Raw genomic sequence first — 18257 nt, forward strand, 5'->3', positions numbered from 1 at the left:
CAAGTAGGGCTAGGCCCCAGGAGATAAATGATGGTGTTTGATGTTTAAGTCCGTTAACAGTACTAGTGCGCGGAAAGAAGGTAGACTGTTATGATCCGGTAACCGTGGAAGATTACAAAAAAAGGTTTATTGGCTACATCTGAATTAGAGACACACCTGTGGATGCATTTTAATGCCCACCTGAAACACACTGCTAATTTATGTAGCATCATGAGAAAGTCAAAAGAAATCAGCCAAGATCTCAGGAAAAGAATTGTGGAATTGCACAAGTCTGGTTCATGCTTGGGTGCAATTTCCAGATACCTGAAGGTGCCTCGTTCATCTTTGCAAACAATTATACTCAAGTACAAACAAGATGAGAAAATCCAGCCATCATACTGCTCAGGAAGGAGACAGGTTTTTATGTACCAGAGATGAACGTGTTTTGGTCAGACATGTGAATATCAACCCAAGAACTGAAGCAAAAGACCTCTTGAAGATGCTGGCGAAAGCTGGTAAGATTGTGTCATCCACAGTGAAACGAGTATTGTATTAACGTGGGCTGAAAGGCACCAGGAAAAAGCCATTACTCAAAAGGAAAGTTATAAAAAATCCAGATTAATGTTTGCAAATGCACAACTGAACAAAGACCTTAATTTTTGGACACTTGTCCAGTGGTCTGACAAAACTAAAATTAAACTGTTTGGCCATGATGACCATCATTACGTTTGAAGGAAAATGGGAGAAGCTTTGAAGCCAAAGAACACCATCCCAACTGTGAAACACGGAGGTGGTAGCATCATGTTGTGGGGTTGTTTTGCTGCAGGAGGGAATGGTGCACGTCACAAAATAGATGGCATCATGGAGAAAGAAGATTATGTGGCAATGCAGAAGCACCATCTAAAGACATCAGCCAGGAACTTAAAGATAGGGCAGAAATGGGTCTTCTAAATGGACAATGACCCGAAGTATAATGACAAACTGGTTACAAAGTGGCTTAAGGATAGCAAGGTCTTTGCAAATGTTTTGGAGTGGCCATCACAGAGCCCTAATCTTAATCCTATTGAAAAATTTATGTGCAAAGATGAAAAGGCATGTGCGAGCAAGATGACCTACAAACATGGCTCAGTTAAACCAGTTCTGTCAGGAGGAATGGGCCCAAATTCTTACCAAGTATTGTGAGAAGCTTGTGGAAGGATATCTAAAATGTTTGACCCAAGTCATACAGTGTAAGGGCAAGGGTACAAAATAATAATGAACAGTATGTAAACTTTTGACTTTGCAGAAAGTAATGAAAATGCCTTAAAAATTCTCTCTCTCTCTCTCATTATTCTGGAATTCTACAAATATAAATAATTTTGGTTCCTAATCGACCTAAAATAAGAAAGGTTTATTCTGATTTCATGTCAGATAGTGAGAAATACATGGAGATGTGTCTTTATAGAAAGTATATGTAAACTTCTGGTTTCAATTGTACATATAAGAGCTAGCGAGTCACATCCTGTAATTATCCCAGAGATGTTCCACTACTAGTCACTCACAATTTATTTATTTATTTATTTATTCATTTATTTATTTTTTTTTACCAATGAAGACTGTTGAGTTTGATCATTTCACTAGATTTGGTATTGTCTATATTCACAGTTTTTGACTAGAGTAGTTGGTGCTCAAAATACTCTGCTTTAAACATTTCTTTCATGTGGTTATCTGTTCCTAATCAGGCCCCATTTTTCAAATCTAAGGGGCACTTTGCACATTACGACATCGCAAGCCGATGCTTGCGATGCCGAACGCGATAGTCCCCGCCCCAGCTGCGATATCATGGTGATAGCTGGCATAGCGAACATTATCGCTACGACAGCTTCACATGCACTCATCTGCCCTACGACGTCGCTCTGGCTGGCGACCCACCTACTTATTAAGGGGGCGGGTCGTGCGGCGTCATAGCGACGTCACACGGCAGGCGGCCAATAGAAGCGGAGGGGTGGAGATGAGCAGGACGTAAACATCCCGCCCACCTCCTTCCTTCCGCATAGCTGGCGTGAGCCGCAGGACGCAGGTAGGAGATCTTCCTCGCTCTTGCGGCTTCTCACACAGCGATGTGTGATGCCGCTGGAACGAGGAACAACATCGTAACATCGGTCATTTCCAAATTATGGAAATGACCGACGCTACACCGATGATGCAATTACGACGATTTTGCGCTCGTTAATCGTATCAAAAAGACTTTACACTCTACGATATCGCCTGCGACGCCGGATGTGCGTCACTTTCAATTTGACCGCACCGACATCGCACCTGCGATGTCGTAGTGTGCAAAGTGCTCCTAACACGTGTCACTTTATTAGCTGATAACTTTGGATGCCTCTTGGGAATCCATTGATTCTGGTATATATTTTTTCTGAGACACATTGGGCCAATATGTTCAGTAGTTGATCAAGCATTTTTCTGCTCAGAAGCCATGCTCGAGTTTCCTCCCCACATGATTCCTGGCTTTTAATCAGCCAATAAATATGCAGGGATTGCTTGCCAATCATGGTAATACCCTAGCCACGTTGCCTCAACAGGTCTATATTAGACCCAAAGACGCCATATCTGCCAGACAGTACCAGGAAACAGTGTAAGGAGAGATTCTGCTGGAGTAGGGACAGTGTGTTATAGCGTGACCGTGCCTGCTGGTGCAACAGTAAATCAACAGGACTTTTCAGGGCAAATTGAAAGCTATTCTATTCTCTAATGATACCGCTTTTATTCTGCATTTAGTGTAGGGTGAGCTTCTGGAGAAGGGTTAGTGTAGACAGGGATTCTACCCTTACAGACTGTGCTGCTGATACCTATAAAATGTAATTTACTCTCTAATAATATTGCTCTTAGCTGGGTACATAATTAAAATGTGCAAGGCCTGTGATAAGGGACATGGAAGTGTGTGTACCTTTGGTGGTGCATGCAGAGGGTGTGGCCATGAGCAAGGGCAAACTGGGCCTGCTGTGGGAGCACAGCAAATGCATACATCATCTACACCTATCTTCCTGCCTCGCCTTGTAGGGTGGCACGGGACACCACTGTTGAAGCCAGAACAGTGCGAAAAGGTTGTGGGCTGGATGTCAGATAATGCATCCAGTCTGTTTACCAGCACCACTGTATCTTCCACATGGATTCTGACTAATCAACACTCAGGACCACATAATTCTCACCCTGATCCTGATTCTTCCCACCATAGTGAGTCTAAGGAGACAAATGACCCCACACTGGACTTTCCAAGGAGCTCTTTACCTTTTCATATTTATGGCTTCTTCTGACCACTCAACTTGCTTGTTTCAAGAGGCAGATGAGTAGATGGTGTGCTATGTTGGACAAATATTTAAGCAGCCACAGTCAGAAGAAGGCGACGGTGGTGAGAACAGTAATTACTGTCTCAAGACGGATGATGATGAGACACAGTCGCCATGAAGTCTAGAAGTGACGAGATGGAACAGAGTGTGAAAGTGGAGGATGAGGTGGTGGACGATTAAGTCACTGACCCAACATGGTGAGGTGGCATGAAGAGCGAGGACAGAGCTCAGAGGGTGAGAGATCGACACCATCAAAACAGGCAACAAGAAGCGGGAGGGGAGGGTAGAGGGAGAAAGTGGACATCTATACCCCAGAGTACCCATATATGGCAAGATATGAGGCCTAGAGTTAATGTTCCCCAGCCTGGCGCTTTTTTTACAGAAGAGGCAGAAGATAAGAAAACTGTCATTTGTAACTTGTGCAATACTACGTTCAGTAGGGGCCATACCACTACCAGCCTGACCACCATCAGCATACTCAGGCATATGTCGGGTCCCAAGGAAGGCGCTACCGTTGAACCGCGTTGTCCTCACACTCAGGCATACCAAATTGTCAGTATGGATATGCCAGTGTTCTAATCTGCTTTTAAAATCAGAATATAAGAACATTTTTATTTTTGCATGGATTCCCAGCTGGATTATTTTTGTTTTTTTTCCTTGGTCTATACCTTCTATTGTAGTCCTAGGCGATGGGGAAATATGGTGAGTGATGGGCAAGTTATTAAGGTGATGTTCAGCAGCTGCATTCAAAAGCGGATTTTACAGTCCCAGGAAAAGCAATGAGATTTCATAAAGCTAAGGAACACGATTGCTTATTTTGCCTGACTAAAATGGGAAACCTCTGCGTTTTTGTAAGAAGTCTAAGGGTCTGCGCACACAGTGCGTTTTTACTGTGGGGTTTTTTACTGAAGTTTTACGCACGTTGCTTTTTTTTTCTTCCTTGCAGATTTGGTGCAGAAATAAATGTGCAACATGTCAATTCTTTCATAGTTTTTTGCAGTGTTTTTCCACCCCGCAATGTATAGAAAACGCATTGAAAAAAAACATGCAAAAAAAACTAATCAAAAAAGTACAGAAAACGCACTGTAAAAACACACTTTTTTTCTGCCAAGTGATGCAGATTTGGTCCAGAAATTTCTGCAACCAAATAATCAGCGTTGGCACATAGCCTAAGGCATTTTTTAATTTTTTTTTTAATGCAGTTTGGTCACAAAGCAGCAAGCAAATCCTTATGCCATCAAAGTCAATGAGAATCGTGAAGGGCACTGCATTTGTTTGTTTTTTCCCCTGAAGATGCAATCTGCAGCATGTCAATTCTTCCAGCATTTTTCACCATTTCAAAACATAAAAAAAAACACATCAAAAACATGGGATCTGGTAGTTTTTCTGTCAAGAGATGCAGAAATTTCTGCAACCAAATAATCCGCGTGCACATACAGTGCTGGCCAAAATTATTGGCACCCCTGCAATTCTGTCAGATAATACTCAGTTTCTTCTTGAAAATGATTGCAATCACAAATTCTTTGGTATTATTATCTTCATTTAATTTGTCTTCAATGAATGAAAAAAAAAAACAAATTTGTCATAAAGCCAAATTGGATATAATTCCACACCAAACATAAAAAAGGGGGTGGACAAAAGTATTGGCACTGTTTGAAAAATCATGTGATGCTTCTGTAATTTGTGTAATTAACAGCACCTGTAACTTACCTGTGGCACCTAACAGGTGTTGGCAATAACTAAATCACACTTGCAGCCAGTTGACATGGATTAAAGTTGACTCAACCTCTGTCCTGTGTCCTTGTGTGTACCACATTGAGCATGGAGAAAAGAAAGAAAACCAAAGAACTGTCTGAAGACTTGAGAATCCAAATTGAGAGGAAGCATGAGCAATCTCAAGGCTACAAGTCCATCTCCAAAGACCTGAAAGTTCCTGTGTCTACGGTGCGCAGTGTCATCAAGAAGTTTAAAGCCCATGGCACTGTGGCTAACCTCCCTAGATGTGGAAGGGAAAGAAAAATTGACGAGAGATTTCAACGCAAGATTGTGCGGATGGTGGATAAAGAACCTTGACTAACATCCAAACAAGTTCAAGCTGCCCTGCAGTCCAAGGGTATAACAGTGTCAACCCATACTATCCGTCAGCGTCTGAATGAAAAGGGACTGAATGGTAGCATACCCAGGAAGACCCCCACTTCTTACCCCGAGACATAAAAAAGCCAGGCTGGAGTTTGCCAAAACCTACCGAGAAAACCTAAAACGTTTTGGAAGAATGTTCTCTGGTCAGATGAGACAAAAGTAGAGCTTTTTGGGAAAATCCATCAACATAGAGTTTACAGGAAAAAAAAAAGAGGCATTCAAAGAAAAGAACACGGTCCCTACAGTCAAACATGGCGGAGGTTCCCTGATGTTTTGGGATTGCTTTGCTGCCTCTGGCACTGGACTGCTTGACCGTGTGCATGGCATTATGAAGTCTGAAGACTACCAACAAATTTTGCAGCATAATGTAGGGCCCAGTGTGAGAAAGCTGGGTCTCCCTCAGAGGTCATGGTTCTTCCAGCAGGACAATGACCCAAAACACACTTCAAAAAACACTAGAAAATGGTTTGATAGAAAGCACTGGATACTACTAAAGTGGCCAGCAATGAGTCCAGACCTGAATCCCATAGAACACCTGTGGAGACATCTCAAAATGGCAGTTTGGAGAAGGCACCCTTCACATCTCAGGGACCTGGAGCAGTTTGCCAAAGAAGAATGGTCTAAAATTCCAGCAGAGCATTGTAAGAAACTCATTGATGGTTACCGGAAGCGGTTGTTCGCAGTTTTTTTGGCTAAAGGTTGTGCAACCAAGCATTAGGCTAAGGGTGCCAATACCTTTTGTCTGGCCCATTTTTGGAGTTTTGTGTGAAATGATCAATGATTTGATTTTTGTTTCATTCTCTTTTGTGTTTTTTCATTGCAAGCAAAATAAATGAAGATCATAATACCAAGGAATTTGTGATTGCAATCATTTTCAAGAAGAAACTGAGTATTATCTGACAGAATTGCAGGGGTGCCAATACTTTTGGCCAGCACTGTATACCCTTGGTATAAATATAGCCAAAGGGGTGGAGCATGATATTATCTCTAGTTAAATTTGCCTTAGGAACATGGCAGTATACAGGAAAAATTTTCTTTAACATTTTGTCCATTAAAATCTATTTTGACATCCGTTTTGTATGTTTTCTTGTCACTCCTTGACAACATTGTTTTCAGCATCGACTTGGGAGTCAGATGTGTCCAGGCATTTTCCCCATGCTGTTACCATTTCGTTTCAGTGGTGTTTGCACCCATTTTAGTGACTTCCAGGCCCCCCTCAGATCTCCCGAGGGTTCTGACGAAAAAATTGTCGCGTTTCCCATTAACTTCCTTACTCATTCATTACTCAAGATGAGCACCAAGCATTAGAAATTGCTCAGCTCGAGTAACAAATACCAAGTTAGTGCTCACTCATCAATATACTTTATATTTCTGTGAATCTTAGGTTGTAATTTTCAAAATTTAAAGTTTTATGCTCTTAAAACAGATACTGATACCACACAAAATCGTTAATAAATAGTATTTACCATATTCCTACTTTAGTTTGGCAACATTTTTCCACCATCCTTTTCTTATTTTCGGTGAAACAAGGTTTACAAGTTTAGCAACAAGTTTTTATGTTTAATTAAATCTACAAAACCTATTTTTTGTGTGACAAATCACTTTTAAAATTGCATTGAGGGTCCTAGATTTTAGAAAATTGCACTGTTTTATAGTATCAAAAACCACATTCAGGAATTAATACAAAGTTGAATGCAAAAATATATTTTTTTCAATAACATTTTGCATTAAACCCATTTTTTTATTTTTAGAACGCAGGTTTTACCATTATAAACTAGTTTACAGGCACAGAGTAACAAAGGTAGGGTTTGTGGTCACCTCACAGCTCAAAAATGGCCACCATGAACAAACTTGACACTATCTACTCTAATTTCCAGGTCCCAGGTATGGCCTTGCCCTTCACCCTTCAATTTAATATAATACCACAATCACTGCAGCTTTGAAATTACCCACCCCTCCACGCATACTAAAACTCACACAATCAACAGGCAACCCTGGCACACCAGATTGAAAAAAGAACTAAGATGAGCTTCCAGTATTGCTGAGTGATGCAAGAGATCCCATTCCATGAGCACTTCAACACATACAAACAACCCTCACCATTTTCAAGTCCACACTCACTGCTGCAAAACAAACTTATGTCTTATGTCCAATATCCTCCCTGTCTCACAACCCTAAACAGCTATTCAACACTTTCAATTCTCTCCCCTGTCCCCAGCAGCTTCCTCCCTCTCATCTGAGCTGAAGACTTGTCCAAGCAGAAGATTGATAATATCAGAAAAAGCTTTGGCCTAAAGTCCCCACAGCCCCCTTCATAACCACTCAGCCCTCTTCCTCCAAAACCAGTTTTTCCACTATTACAGAAGATAAACTTTCCTGTATACTCTTCAGATTACATATAACCACCTGTGCACTTGACTAGCTCTAGTCCCATTTCATTCTGAACCTCACTGCAGTCTTCATCCCAACCCTAACACATCTCTTCAACCTATCACTAACAACTGGTGTCTTCCCCTCATGCTTTAAGAATGCCTTGATCTCACCCATCCTCACAAAGTCCTCTCTTGACCTTCGGTGTGTAGCTATTGCCCCATATCACTTCTCCCCTATACCTCAAAACTACTGAAACACTGTCCATCTTGAACTGTTCTCCCTCCTCTCCTCCTGTTCTCTCTTTGATGAGTTACAATCTAGCTTCCAACCAAATAATTCAACTAAAACTGCTGTAACTAAAGTCACCAATGACCTACTAACCGCCAAGGCCAAGCAACATTACTCTGTCCTCCTCCTCCTCGACCTATCCTCTGCCTTTGACTCAGTTGGCCATTCCCTCCTATTATAGATTTTCCCATCTCATGGTGTCACATACTTGGCCCTATGTTGGATCTCTTCATACCTACCAGACCAGACATTCAGCTTCTCCCACTCACAAATCACCTCATCATCTCGTCCCCTATTTGTCGGTGCCCCTCAAGGTTCAGGTCTTGGACCCGTCCTCTTTTCCATCTAAACATTCGGCCTGGGACAGCTTATAGACCTCTATGACTTTTAGATCATCTCTAAGCCAATATCTAACTGTCTGGACCTGATATCTGCGTCTTAATAACCAGAATCCCACAATGTCTATCAGCTATTTCTTCCTTTTTCTGTGCTCTATTTCTAAAACTTAACATGGAAAAAACAGAATTCATCATGTTTGCCCCATGTCACTCAACCCCTTAACAGACCTATCCATCATAGTTGATGGTTGCTCACTGTCCCCAGTCTCAGTCCAAGCATCCAAGCCGTTTCCACCTCCTGCTGATTCCAACTCAAAAATATTTCACAGATGTATACATTCCTTAACCAAGAATCAGCACTTGGCATGCCCTTATCATCTCATGCCTTGACTACTGCAACCTTCTTCTCTGTGGGCTCCCTTCTAGCACTCTCGCACCTCTCCAATATACCTTAAACGCTGTTGTCCGATTAAACAACATGTCCACCTGCTATTCCCAGGCCTCTCCTCTTTGCCAATCCCTCCACTGGCATTCCATTGCCCAAAGACTCCAAATCTCTAACTATTACATACAAAGACACCCGCAAAACTGTCTCTAACTATTACTGTCTCTAACTATTACATACAAAGACACCCGCAAAACTGTCTCTTCCATACATCTGTGACCTACCCGTACTCACCTACATTCAACCTCTAAGCCTCACAAGGTTTCTTTCCTCCTTTTTTATATCTTCTTTCCACAATCACATACAAAATTTCTCCCGTGCATCCTCCATACCCTGGAACTCTCTACCCCAACATATCAGACTCTCGCCTACTGTGGAAACCTTAAAAAGGTACCTGAAGACCTAGCTCTTCCAACATGTCTACAACCTGCAGTAACCCTCATTCCACTATGCCACTGCATGACCAACTCTACCCTCACCTACTGTATCCTAACCCATCTCTTGTAGACTGTGAGCTCTCGTGGGCAGGGTCCTCTCTTCTCCTGTATCAATGTGTGCCTTGTTTTGTTCATGAATATTGCACTTGTTTTTATTATGTATACGCCTTTTCACATGTAAAGCGCCATAGAATAAATGGGTCTATAATAATAATATAATAACGCACTATATATTGGTCTAGACTTACATAGTTCACTAGGCTGGGACCACATAGTTAGCTACTGTTCGGTGGTGTAAGATGACAGGTAACAAGGACAGAACCAGGAGGACATAGAAAATCTAAACAGAAGATGCAAGAGTAGTCAGTAAATGGGCCGGGCTCACAACAGGAAAAAAAATAAAAACACAAGCTGAGAGCAGAGCACACAGGACTAAACCAGAGCAGAACAAGGCTATATCTGGCATCTTTCAGCAATATGCTTTGAGCTTTAGTAGGGTGTGGTCCTTTCCAGTTGGTTGAAGCAGAAAGATGATTCCTCTACCTGGACTGCACACACACCCATACTGATAAACTGTAAGGTACTACAGGTTCCAGCCAGCCTAATCTTAGTGTTTGCCAGAGCCTGCACTGCCCAGAGCTTCTCATTCCCATGTCCCCTTTATCATCAGCACTGCACGCAAAATGCATGATGACTGGTGACAGAAACATAAGTCACTGGAGCAGATCCAAGGAGATGTGACACACCATTTGTAGAAGCCCTAATCTGACGAAAAGGCAGAAAATCAAAGCAGTAGAAAGTCCCATAAAGTGACTCCATTTTGGAAATTATAACCCTCAGCGAATTTCTCCATAGTTGTTCTGATTATTTTGACACCTGAAGCACTTTCCAGGATTTAGCATGCAGTGGATGTTGGAGAATGAAAATTGCAATTATGCCATTTTATTGCCTAATACATAGTGCCCAGATTGTGCTCCAAGAGACATGTACACTGTAAATTCAGTAGGTTCTTCTCACTAAAGCAATGGAAAATACATGGTTGCTAGATGTGGTTTCGGCACACTGCAAGGCCCAGAAGCAAGTGGGAAATTTGATGTTGGGAAATCAGATTTTGCTGGATTGGATTGTGGAAGCCTTGTTTATTTTCAACAGCCTCTGAGCCACTAATAATGTGGAAACCCTCTGTTTTTTCTATTGCAGATGATTTAACTGAGTGGGGGCTTTTTGTGGGATGGGTAGAACATTTTATTGGTATCATATTCGCCTACACAATATTTTTGGTGGCTTTTTATTCCAATATTTGGGAGGCAAATGAACTAACAGTTGAACACCACGCTCTTGTCTTAGTGATAGATTTTGCTACATAACTTGCCATTTTTATGGTAGAAATGTTCAAAAATATACATTTCAAGGATATTTTATTAAAAATAATAACCGCTTTTATTCTTAGCAGATGACCGTACCAGGAAATCAGGACAACTGAACTCTTCAATTTATAAATCAGATGAACTTGATATCACACAGGATACAATTGAAGTGAATGCCATTACTCCAGATATCCAATCATCCTTTCACAGAAAAGATCTATCATTTGATCCTATGAAACAGGTCCTATCTTCTGAATCATTACAGAATACTAAGAAAAACGAAAGTCAGAAAATGGGCATTAAAATACAAAATGCTCTTAAAGTAAAGAAGCCATTTTCAGACTCAGAATATGGAGATAGTTTTCCTCTTGAAATATCTTTGGCTAAACATCAAAATATTCACACAGAGGAGAAAAGATTTCCTTGTTCCAAGTGTGGGAAATATTTTAACCATAAATCAAGTCTTGTTAAGCATGAGAGAATTCACACAGGAGAGAAGCCGTATTCATGTTCAGAATGTGAGAAATGTTTTAGAGTTAAATCAAATCTTGTCATTCATCAGAGAACCCACACAGGGGAGAAGCCATTTTCATGTTCAGATTGTGGGAAATGTTTTAACCACAAATCACATCTTGTTATACACCACAGAACCCACACAGGGGAGAAGCCATATTCATGTTCAGAATGTGAGCAATGCTTTAGAGATAAAACATATCTTATCAGACATCAGACAACCCACACAGGGGAGAAGCCATTTTCATGTTCAGAATGTGGGAAATGTTATAAAAGGAAATCACATCTTGATTCTCACCAGATAATCCACACAGGTGAGAAGCCATTTTCATGTTCAGAATGTGGGAAATATTTTTACAAGAAATCAAATCTTACTGTCCATTATAGAACACACACAGGTGAGAAGCCATTTTCATGTTCAGAATGTGGGAAATATTTTTGCCAGAAATCATATCTTATTATACATCAGAGAACTCACACAGGGGAGAAACCTTTTTCATGTTCAGAATGTGGGAAATGTTTTAACCACAAATCACAACTTACTAAACACTACAGAACCCACACAGGGGAGAAGCCATTTTCATGTTTAGAATGTGGGAAATATTTTTACCAGAAATCGCATCTTGTTTTTCACCAGGTAAGCCACACAGGGGTGAAGCCTTTTTCATGTTCAGAATGTGGAAAATGTTTTTACCAAAAATGTGATCTTCTTAAACATCAAAATTCCCACACAGGGGTGAAGCCTTTTTCATGTTCAGAATGTGGGAAATGTTTTAGCTGCAAATCAAGTCTTGTTACACATAAGAGAATTCACACAGGAGAGAGGCCTTTTTCATGTTCCGAATGTGGGAAAAGTTTTTACAAAAAAGGCGATCTTCTTAAACATCAAAATTCCCACACTGGGGTGAAGCCTTTTTCATGCTCAGAATGTGGGAAATGTTTTGGCTACAAATCAAATCTTGTTACACATCAGAGAAGTCACACAGTTGAGAAGTCCTTATCATAACTAGAATGTGAAAAATGAATTACTGGAAAATCATATTTTGTTAACCATCAGAAATAACTTACATGAGGAGAAATTATAGATTTAATTGCCAAATTGCATACAAAATCATATGACAGAACGTTGTATAATTAAATGAGGAAGGAATATTACCTTAGAACATACCATATATTTGGACGATAATAAGCAATTTTAACTAGAAAATATTTTGTATATGACAAGGTGGCTACCGCACAGCTGATATAGCCAGCACCATGAAAAAATGTAATAGAGAAATGGATTATTTTGCTGCAACTATTTATTCTGTATTTCGCTATAACAATCCTTTTTAAATATCATTAAATAAAACGTGTGTATATACAGTGTATGTGTGTGTGTGTGTGTGTGTGTATATATATATATATATCTATATATATATATATAGATATATATATATATATATATATATAATTTAAATTGTTTTCTTTTTTTTTCGTTTGGACATCTTGTTAGTTTAACTATCAGAATTTGATTTAAGTTCTGAAATTTAAAAATACATACATACACAGAAAGTATATTTAACATATTGTCACAAGGAGATTTTTGCAGGCATTGCCAGCTGTCATCATAGATCTGTGGAAACTATATATTCTGGCACTCTGCCTGCTAACTTCTCTGATGTCTGTGATCAGCGCAGGAAGATGCGGGCGTCGACTCACAGACTTAGGCAGGTTAACAAAAGTTAATCTTTGCTGGGCTGCTTGTTAAGGCCCCGTTACACGCAACGATATCTCTAACGATATGTCGTCGGGTTGACGGATTTCGTGTCGGACATCTGGCGTCGTTAGCGACGTTGCGTGTAACAGCTACGAACATCTGTTAACGATCAAAAATACTCACCTAATCATTGATCGTTGACACGTCCATTTTCAAAATTTCGTTGGTCGTTGTGTACGTGTACGTTGTGTAGGCTGTTCGTCGTTCCAGAGGCAGCACATATCGGTACGTGTGACACCCCGGGAGTGACGAACAACAGTTTACCTGCGTCCCCCGGCAACGAGGTGGGCGTGCTGTTAATGCGGCTCCTCTTCGCCCCTCCACTTCTATTGGTCGGCCGCTGTGTGACGGTGCTGTGACGGCGCACGAACCTCCCCCTTAACGAAGAGGTTGTTCGCCGCCCACAGCGACGTCACTGGAAAGGTAAGTACGTGTGACGGGTGTTAGCAATATTGTGCGCCACGGGCAGCGATTTGCCCGTGATGCACAAACGACGGGGGCGGGTGTTTTCACGAGCGACATCGCTAGTGATGTCGCTGCGTGGAAAGCCCCCTTTAGTCTCTTATCTCATGCTGTGGGTAGCCAATCACATTTGCTCCCCACCTATGTATGCTGGTTGAACTATTCCATTAATGCCAGCTATAGTTTACCTATACTGGCCTCGTGATGTGTTGTGCTCCAGACTTACTGGTGGTTGTTGTGCATTATTGTTGTGAGCGGTTGTGGTGTTAACCTTTGTTGTCTTTTTGTTGCTGCCTTACTACTGTTGCTTTTCATTTTAGATTCTTACTGTTTATTCCTTTTAAGTTTGCAGTGTGTCTGAGCTTTGGTTTTCCCCTTTCTGTGTTAATTTGTGTTTCCATCACTCTCCTGCCCTTTCCTTCTCTGTGTGGATGACAGATTTTATCTTGCCAGTAGAATAGTAAGCCACGGGCTCCAGCATCTCCATGTTTAGGGGTAATCTGGAGGTCAGGGATAGCCTAGGGTCCCCTAGCATAAGGGACAGTATAGGAGCCCCCTGTCTCTCACTATGCTGCAGTCACATTGTGACACATATGGAGAGCCCTTGTGATACCTGATCTCAAAGAATAAAGGGAGAGTATAATGGGTGAATACTCAACCACATATGTCAAGCTTTTACTGCAGGTAAGCCCAGAATCTTCTGATGAGAGGATTATATGTGCCAGAATTATTGAAAAGTACTACCATATAAGGTAGACGTACTGAGACGTGAGATATACTACAAGTGTCAGATGTGCTGAGGATAGGAGCCAGGGAAGTCACAGAGTAGCTACAAGCTGAGTTATCTCCAGGTAAAGAAATACATTTTTTTTCTTATCTTTCTAAACAAAGTGAGTGAAAATTTACATCTTCAGATAAGTCTAAAGGCCCAGTCACACTAAACAACTTACCAGCGATCCCAACAACGATCCAACCTGATAGGGATCGCTGGTAAGTTGCTAGGAGGTCGCTGGTGAGATGTCACACTGCGACGCTCCAGCGATCCCACCAGCAACCTGACCTGGCAGGGATCGCTGGAGCATCGCTACACGAGTTGCTGGTGAGCTAACCAGCAACCAGTGTCCCAGCCCCCAGCCAGCAGCGCCGCGTGGAAGCGATGCTTCGCTTGGCAACTAAGGTAAATATCGGGTAACAAACCCGATATTTACCTTGGTTACCAGCGCACACCGCTTAGCGCTGGCTCCCTGCACACCTAGCCACAGTACACATCGGGTTAATTACCCGATGTGTACTCTGCTATGCGTGCAGGCAGCAGGAGCCGGCTTCTGCGGACGCTGGTAACCACAGTAAACTTCGGGTAACCAAGAAGCCCTTACCTTGGTTACCCGATATTTACCTTCGTTACCAGCGTCCCCGCTCTCACACTGCCAGTGCCGGCTCCCTGTTCCCTGCACTCCTAGCCACAGTACACATCGGGTTAATTACCCGATGTGTACTCCGGCTACATGTGCAGAGAGCAGGGAGCCGGCACTGACAGCGTGAGTGCGGGGACGCTGGTAACGAAGGTAAATATCGGGTAACCAAGGTAAGGGCTTCTTGGTTACCCGATGTTTACCGTGGTTACCAGCGTCCGCAGAAGCCGACTCCTGCTGCCTGCACATTTAGTTGTTGCTCTGTTGCTGTCACACACAGCGATGTGTGCTTCACAGCGGGAGAGCAACAACTAAAAAATGGCCCAGGACATTCAGCAACAACCAACGACCTCACAGCAGGGGCCAGATTGTTGCTGGATGTCGCACACAGCAACATCGCTAGCAACATCGCTGCTACGTCACAAAAGTTGTTCGTTAGCAGCGATGTTGCTAGCGATGTTGCTTAGTGTGACGTGGCCTTAACTTTGAAGGTTTTTTGGCTTAGATTATATACAGAATGGGAAATAGAGAATATAAAGTCAGATTCTAAGCTGGTGTCTTTAACAGAGAATAAGAGAAATTAAAAATATTTTACATTTGGTTGATGTTTCATGAGTTTGTGTCAGAGGAATGCAAAGATTGTGTAGAAACTATAGTGTCAGGAGATTCTAGTAATATTGATTGTAATGTCAGTGATTTTGTCTGTAATGAGGAAAGTCTACAATATTGCGGGAGATGTGTGTGTAGTCTCTGCTGAAGATGACCTTGTCAGTGAGGACATAAGAAATGACGAAAGGAAAGATGATGGAGGAGACAGAGGAAATGAGGTAGGAAGAGATGATGGAGGAGATAGAGAAAATGATGAAGAAAGGTCACTAAAAATAGAAGAGGCACAACTACAAGTGAAAGTCATTAACCCCTTTACCCCGGGCGATTTTCCGTTTTTTTTTGTTGTTTTTTGCTCCCCCTCCCCATAACTGTTTCTTTATTTTTCCGCCAATCTTGCCATATAAGGGCTTGTGTTTTGCAAGACAAGCTGTACTTTTAAATGAAGCCATAAGTTTTACCATATACTGTACTGGAAAACAGCAAAAAAATTCAAGTGCGGATAAACTGCAAAAAAAGTGTGATAAACAATAGTTTTTGGGATATCTTATTAACCATGTACACTATATGATAAAAATTATGTGTTGGTGTGATGTCTCAGGTCGGTACAAGTTTGTAGACACCAAACATGTAAAGATTTATTTTTATCTAAGGAATTAAAAAAAATTCACAAGTTTGTCCAAAAAAAGTGGCGCACTTTCTGCGCCTTTTTCTGAATCTCGTAGCGTTCTCATTTTTTGGGATCTATGGCTCAGTGATTGCTTATTTTTTGCGTCTCAAGCTGACATTGTTAACAGAACCATTTTTGCTATATGTGTATATACATGACCCTCTGCTACCATGGCAACCACCGTAAGTCACGTGATGATGGCACGTGGCTTCCGATGGCTCTGGGTAAGTTATGCTTATGGTGGCGCGCTGTTACATCTTGCCGTCAGATTTTGACAGCGTAATATAAGGGATTAATGAATCACGTTCCACCCTGCGCCTGGCAGGCACACAGGTCAGCTGTTTAAATCAGCTGACATATGCGCAGATCGCAGTGGACTGCGGGCAGCGGGGATTAACTTCACACGATCCATGTGTCATGAAGAGGTTAATAAGAGATAATAAAATAGGATGTTTTAATTGTTTTGGGTTTTTTTGTTTGTTTTTTTAAACACAAATTTTTTTGCAGTTTTCAGAATCATTACAATATATCTAACATTTGAACAAAAATAAATTCACCTTACCAATTTACCCACCCTTGTCTTAACCCACCCTCTTTTATTCCCACTTTATCCCCCCCAACATTTTTAATACACAGAACACCAGATATAAGTCGCGAAGGAACACACAGCTCCTCTATATTCTGATTCCCGTTTGAAGCCCTATTTCTCTGAAACCTTCGTCTCGCCCTACTGTCGTGTCTCTACTGTGTGTGTATTTTCAGCTTTCCCAATGTGCCTTGCAAGTCTCCCAGTAGGTACCATTCTGTATTAGTGAAAGGAGATACCACTTTCCGTATTTCTGCAACTCCATACTGTTGTACTATAAATCTCTTCCATTTTTTAAAAAAGTTTCCCGTTAGTTTGTCCTTATTTCTTTCGGCTTCCAACTGTTCAATATTGAGCAGCTTTTTAATCTGATTGACCACCTCTTCCTCTGATGGAACAGATTCCTCGAGCCATCTGCGTAGTAGGGCCTTTTTCCTTATCATAGCAATATTATGAAAGAGTCTTGGAATCGTGGTCCCCTGTGTATCTCCCCCTCCTTCCTTTTCTTTAGTCCTGTGGTGGAAAATCCATAACAATGGGTCTAGTTCCATTTCAATTGTTTTGTTTTTATATAAATTTGATGTTGAAATTTAAACTATTAAAATAACATGTCAAAATTTAAGTTTTTGTGTGAGGTGCTTACAAATATTTGCCGTTTGCAGAATTTTCCTTTTGCATTTTGATTATTAAAGCATGATTAACTGCTGAAGCATGTGACATTTCACCTCTGAGCTACTAATAAGTTAATACTATATTAGATATCCGTTTCAACGGTAGGAATTTTAAAAGAAATAGTGAAACCTAATCTATCCAAAATATATTATTCCTATACTGTGTGTGTATGTATATGTATATGTACATATATATATATATATATATATATATATATATATATATATATATATATATATATATATATATATATATATATAATATATATATATATATATGTCTGTGTGTGTGTGTATATGTATATGTGTATATATATATATATATATATATATATATATATATATATATATATAGTGAGATGCCGAGGGGAGAAGTACTAGAGAACAGGTATGTTTCCCCTCGGTTCATTTCATACGTCTCTATGTATTGATTGTGGAGCGGTTGGGAAAAGTTGGGAAAGTTATGTCTGGCTCAGCAATAAGTTAGTCACTGAAGCCTGTTTATTTCATTGTAATTTTGGGCTCGGTTTTTCCTGGAGCAATCAGTAGGAATGGCAGTGGGACTGGTTGCTTCCTTCTCCACATTCAATCCAGGGTTTTGATTCCTCACTGGATCAGCTGAAATAATCAGGAGGCATTCAGAACAGAGAGGCTGCTGAGGAGAGGTACAGGCTCATGGCTGCTGGGGCTGAGACTCCATACCTCCACTGGATGTGCTGAGGAACCCACACAGTAAGAGAATACTGTTTTGTTTGTTACATAGGTTTATTTTGTAGTTAGCATTCTGTTGTTAGTTAGTGGCCAGACGGCCTTAGACATTTATTTTCCTGTTTTTTGCATGTGTAACACTGAGAGATAAGTTTATACAATAAACACGGCA

General features: G+C 41.0%; 1 protein-coding gene across 2 annotated transcripts in view; it reads left to right on the forward strand.

Annotated features, from left to right (window-relative positions):
* LOC142312240 (uncharacterized) overlaps window positions 1-12550 on the forward strand; it is a 49627-nt gene extending 37077 nt beyond the window's left edge. The window contains exon 6 of one of the 2 annotated variants that reach the window (XM_075351160.1): window positions 10782-12550. In XM_075351160.1, the coding sequence (XP_075207275.1) occupies window positions 10782-12217 (1436 nt within the window). In that variant the 3' untranslated portion in view covers window positions 12218-12550. The remainder of the gene's footprint in view (window positions 1-10781) is intronic. The other variant, XM_075351161.1, reaches the window with a different exon arrangement.
* The last annotated feature ends 5707 nt before the right edge of the window (window positions 12551-18257 follow it).

Source organism: Anomaloglossus baeobatrachus, chromosome 5 (assembly GCF_048569485.1).
Source record: "Anomaloglossus baeobatrachus isolate aAnoBae1 chromosome 5, aAnoBae1.hap1, whole genome shotgun sequence".
Taxonomy (NCBI): domain Eukaryota; kingdom Metazoa; phylum Chordata; class Amphibia; order Anura; family Aromobatidae; genus Anomaloglossus; species Anomaloglossus baeobatrachus.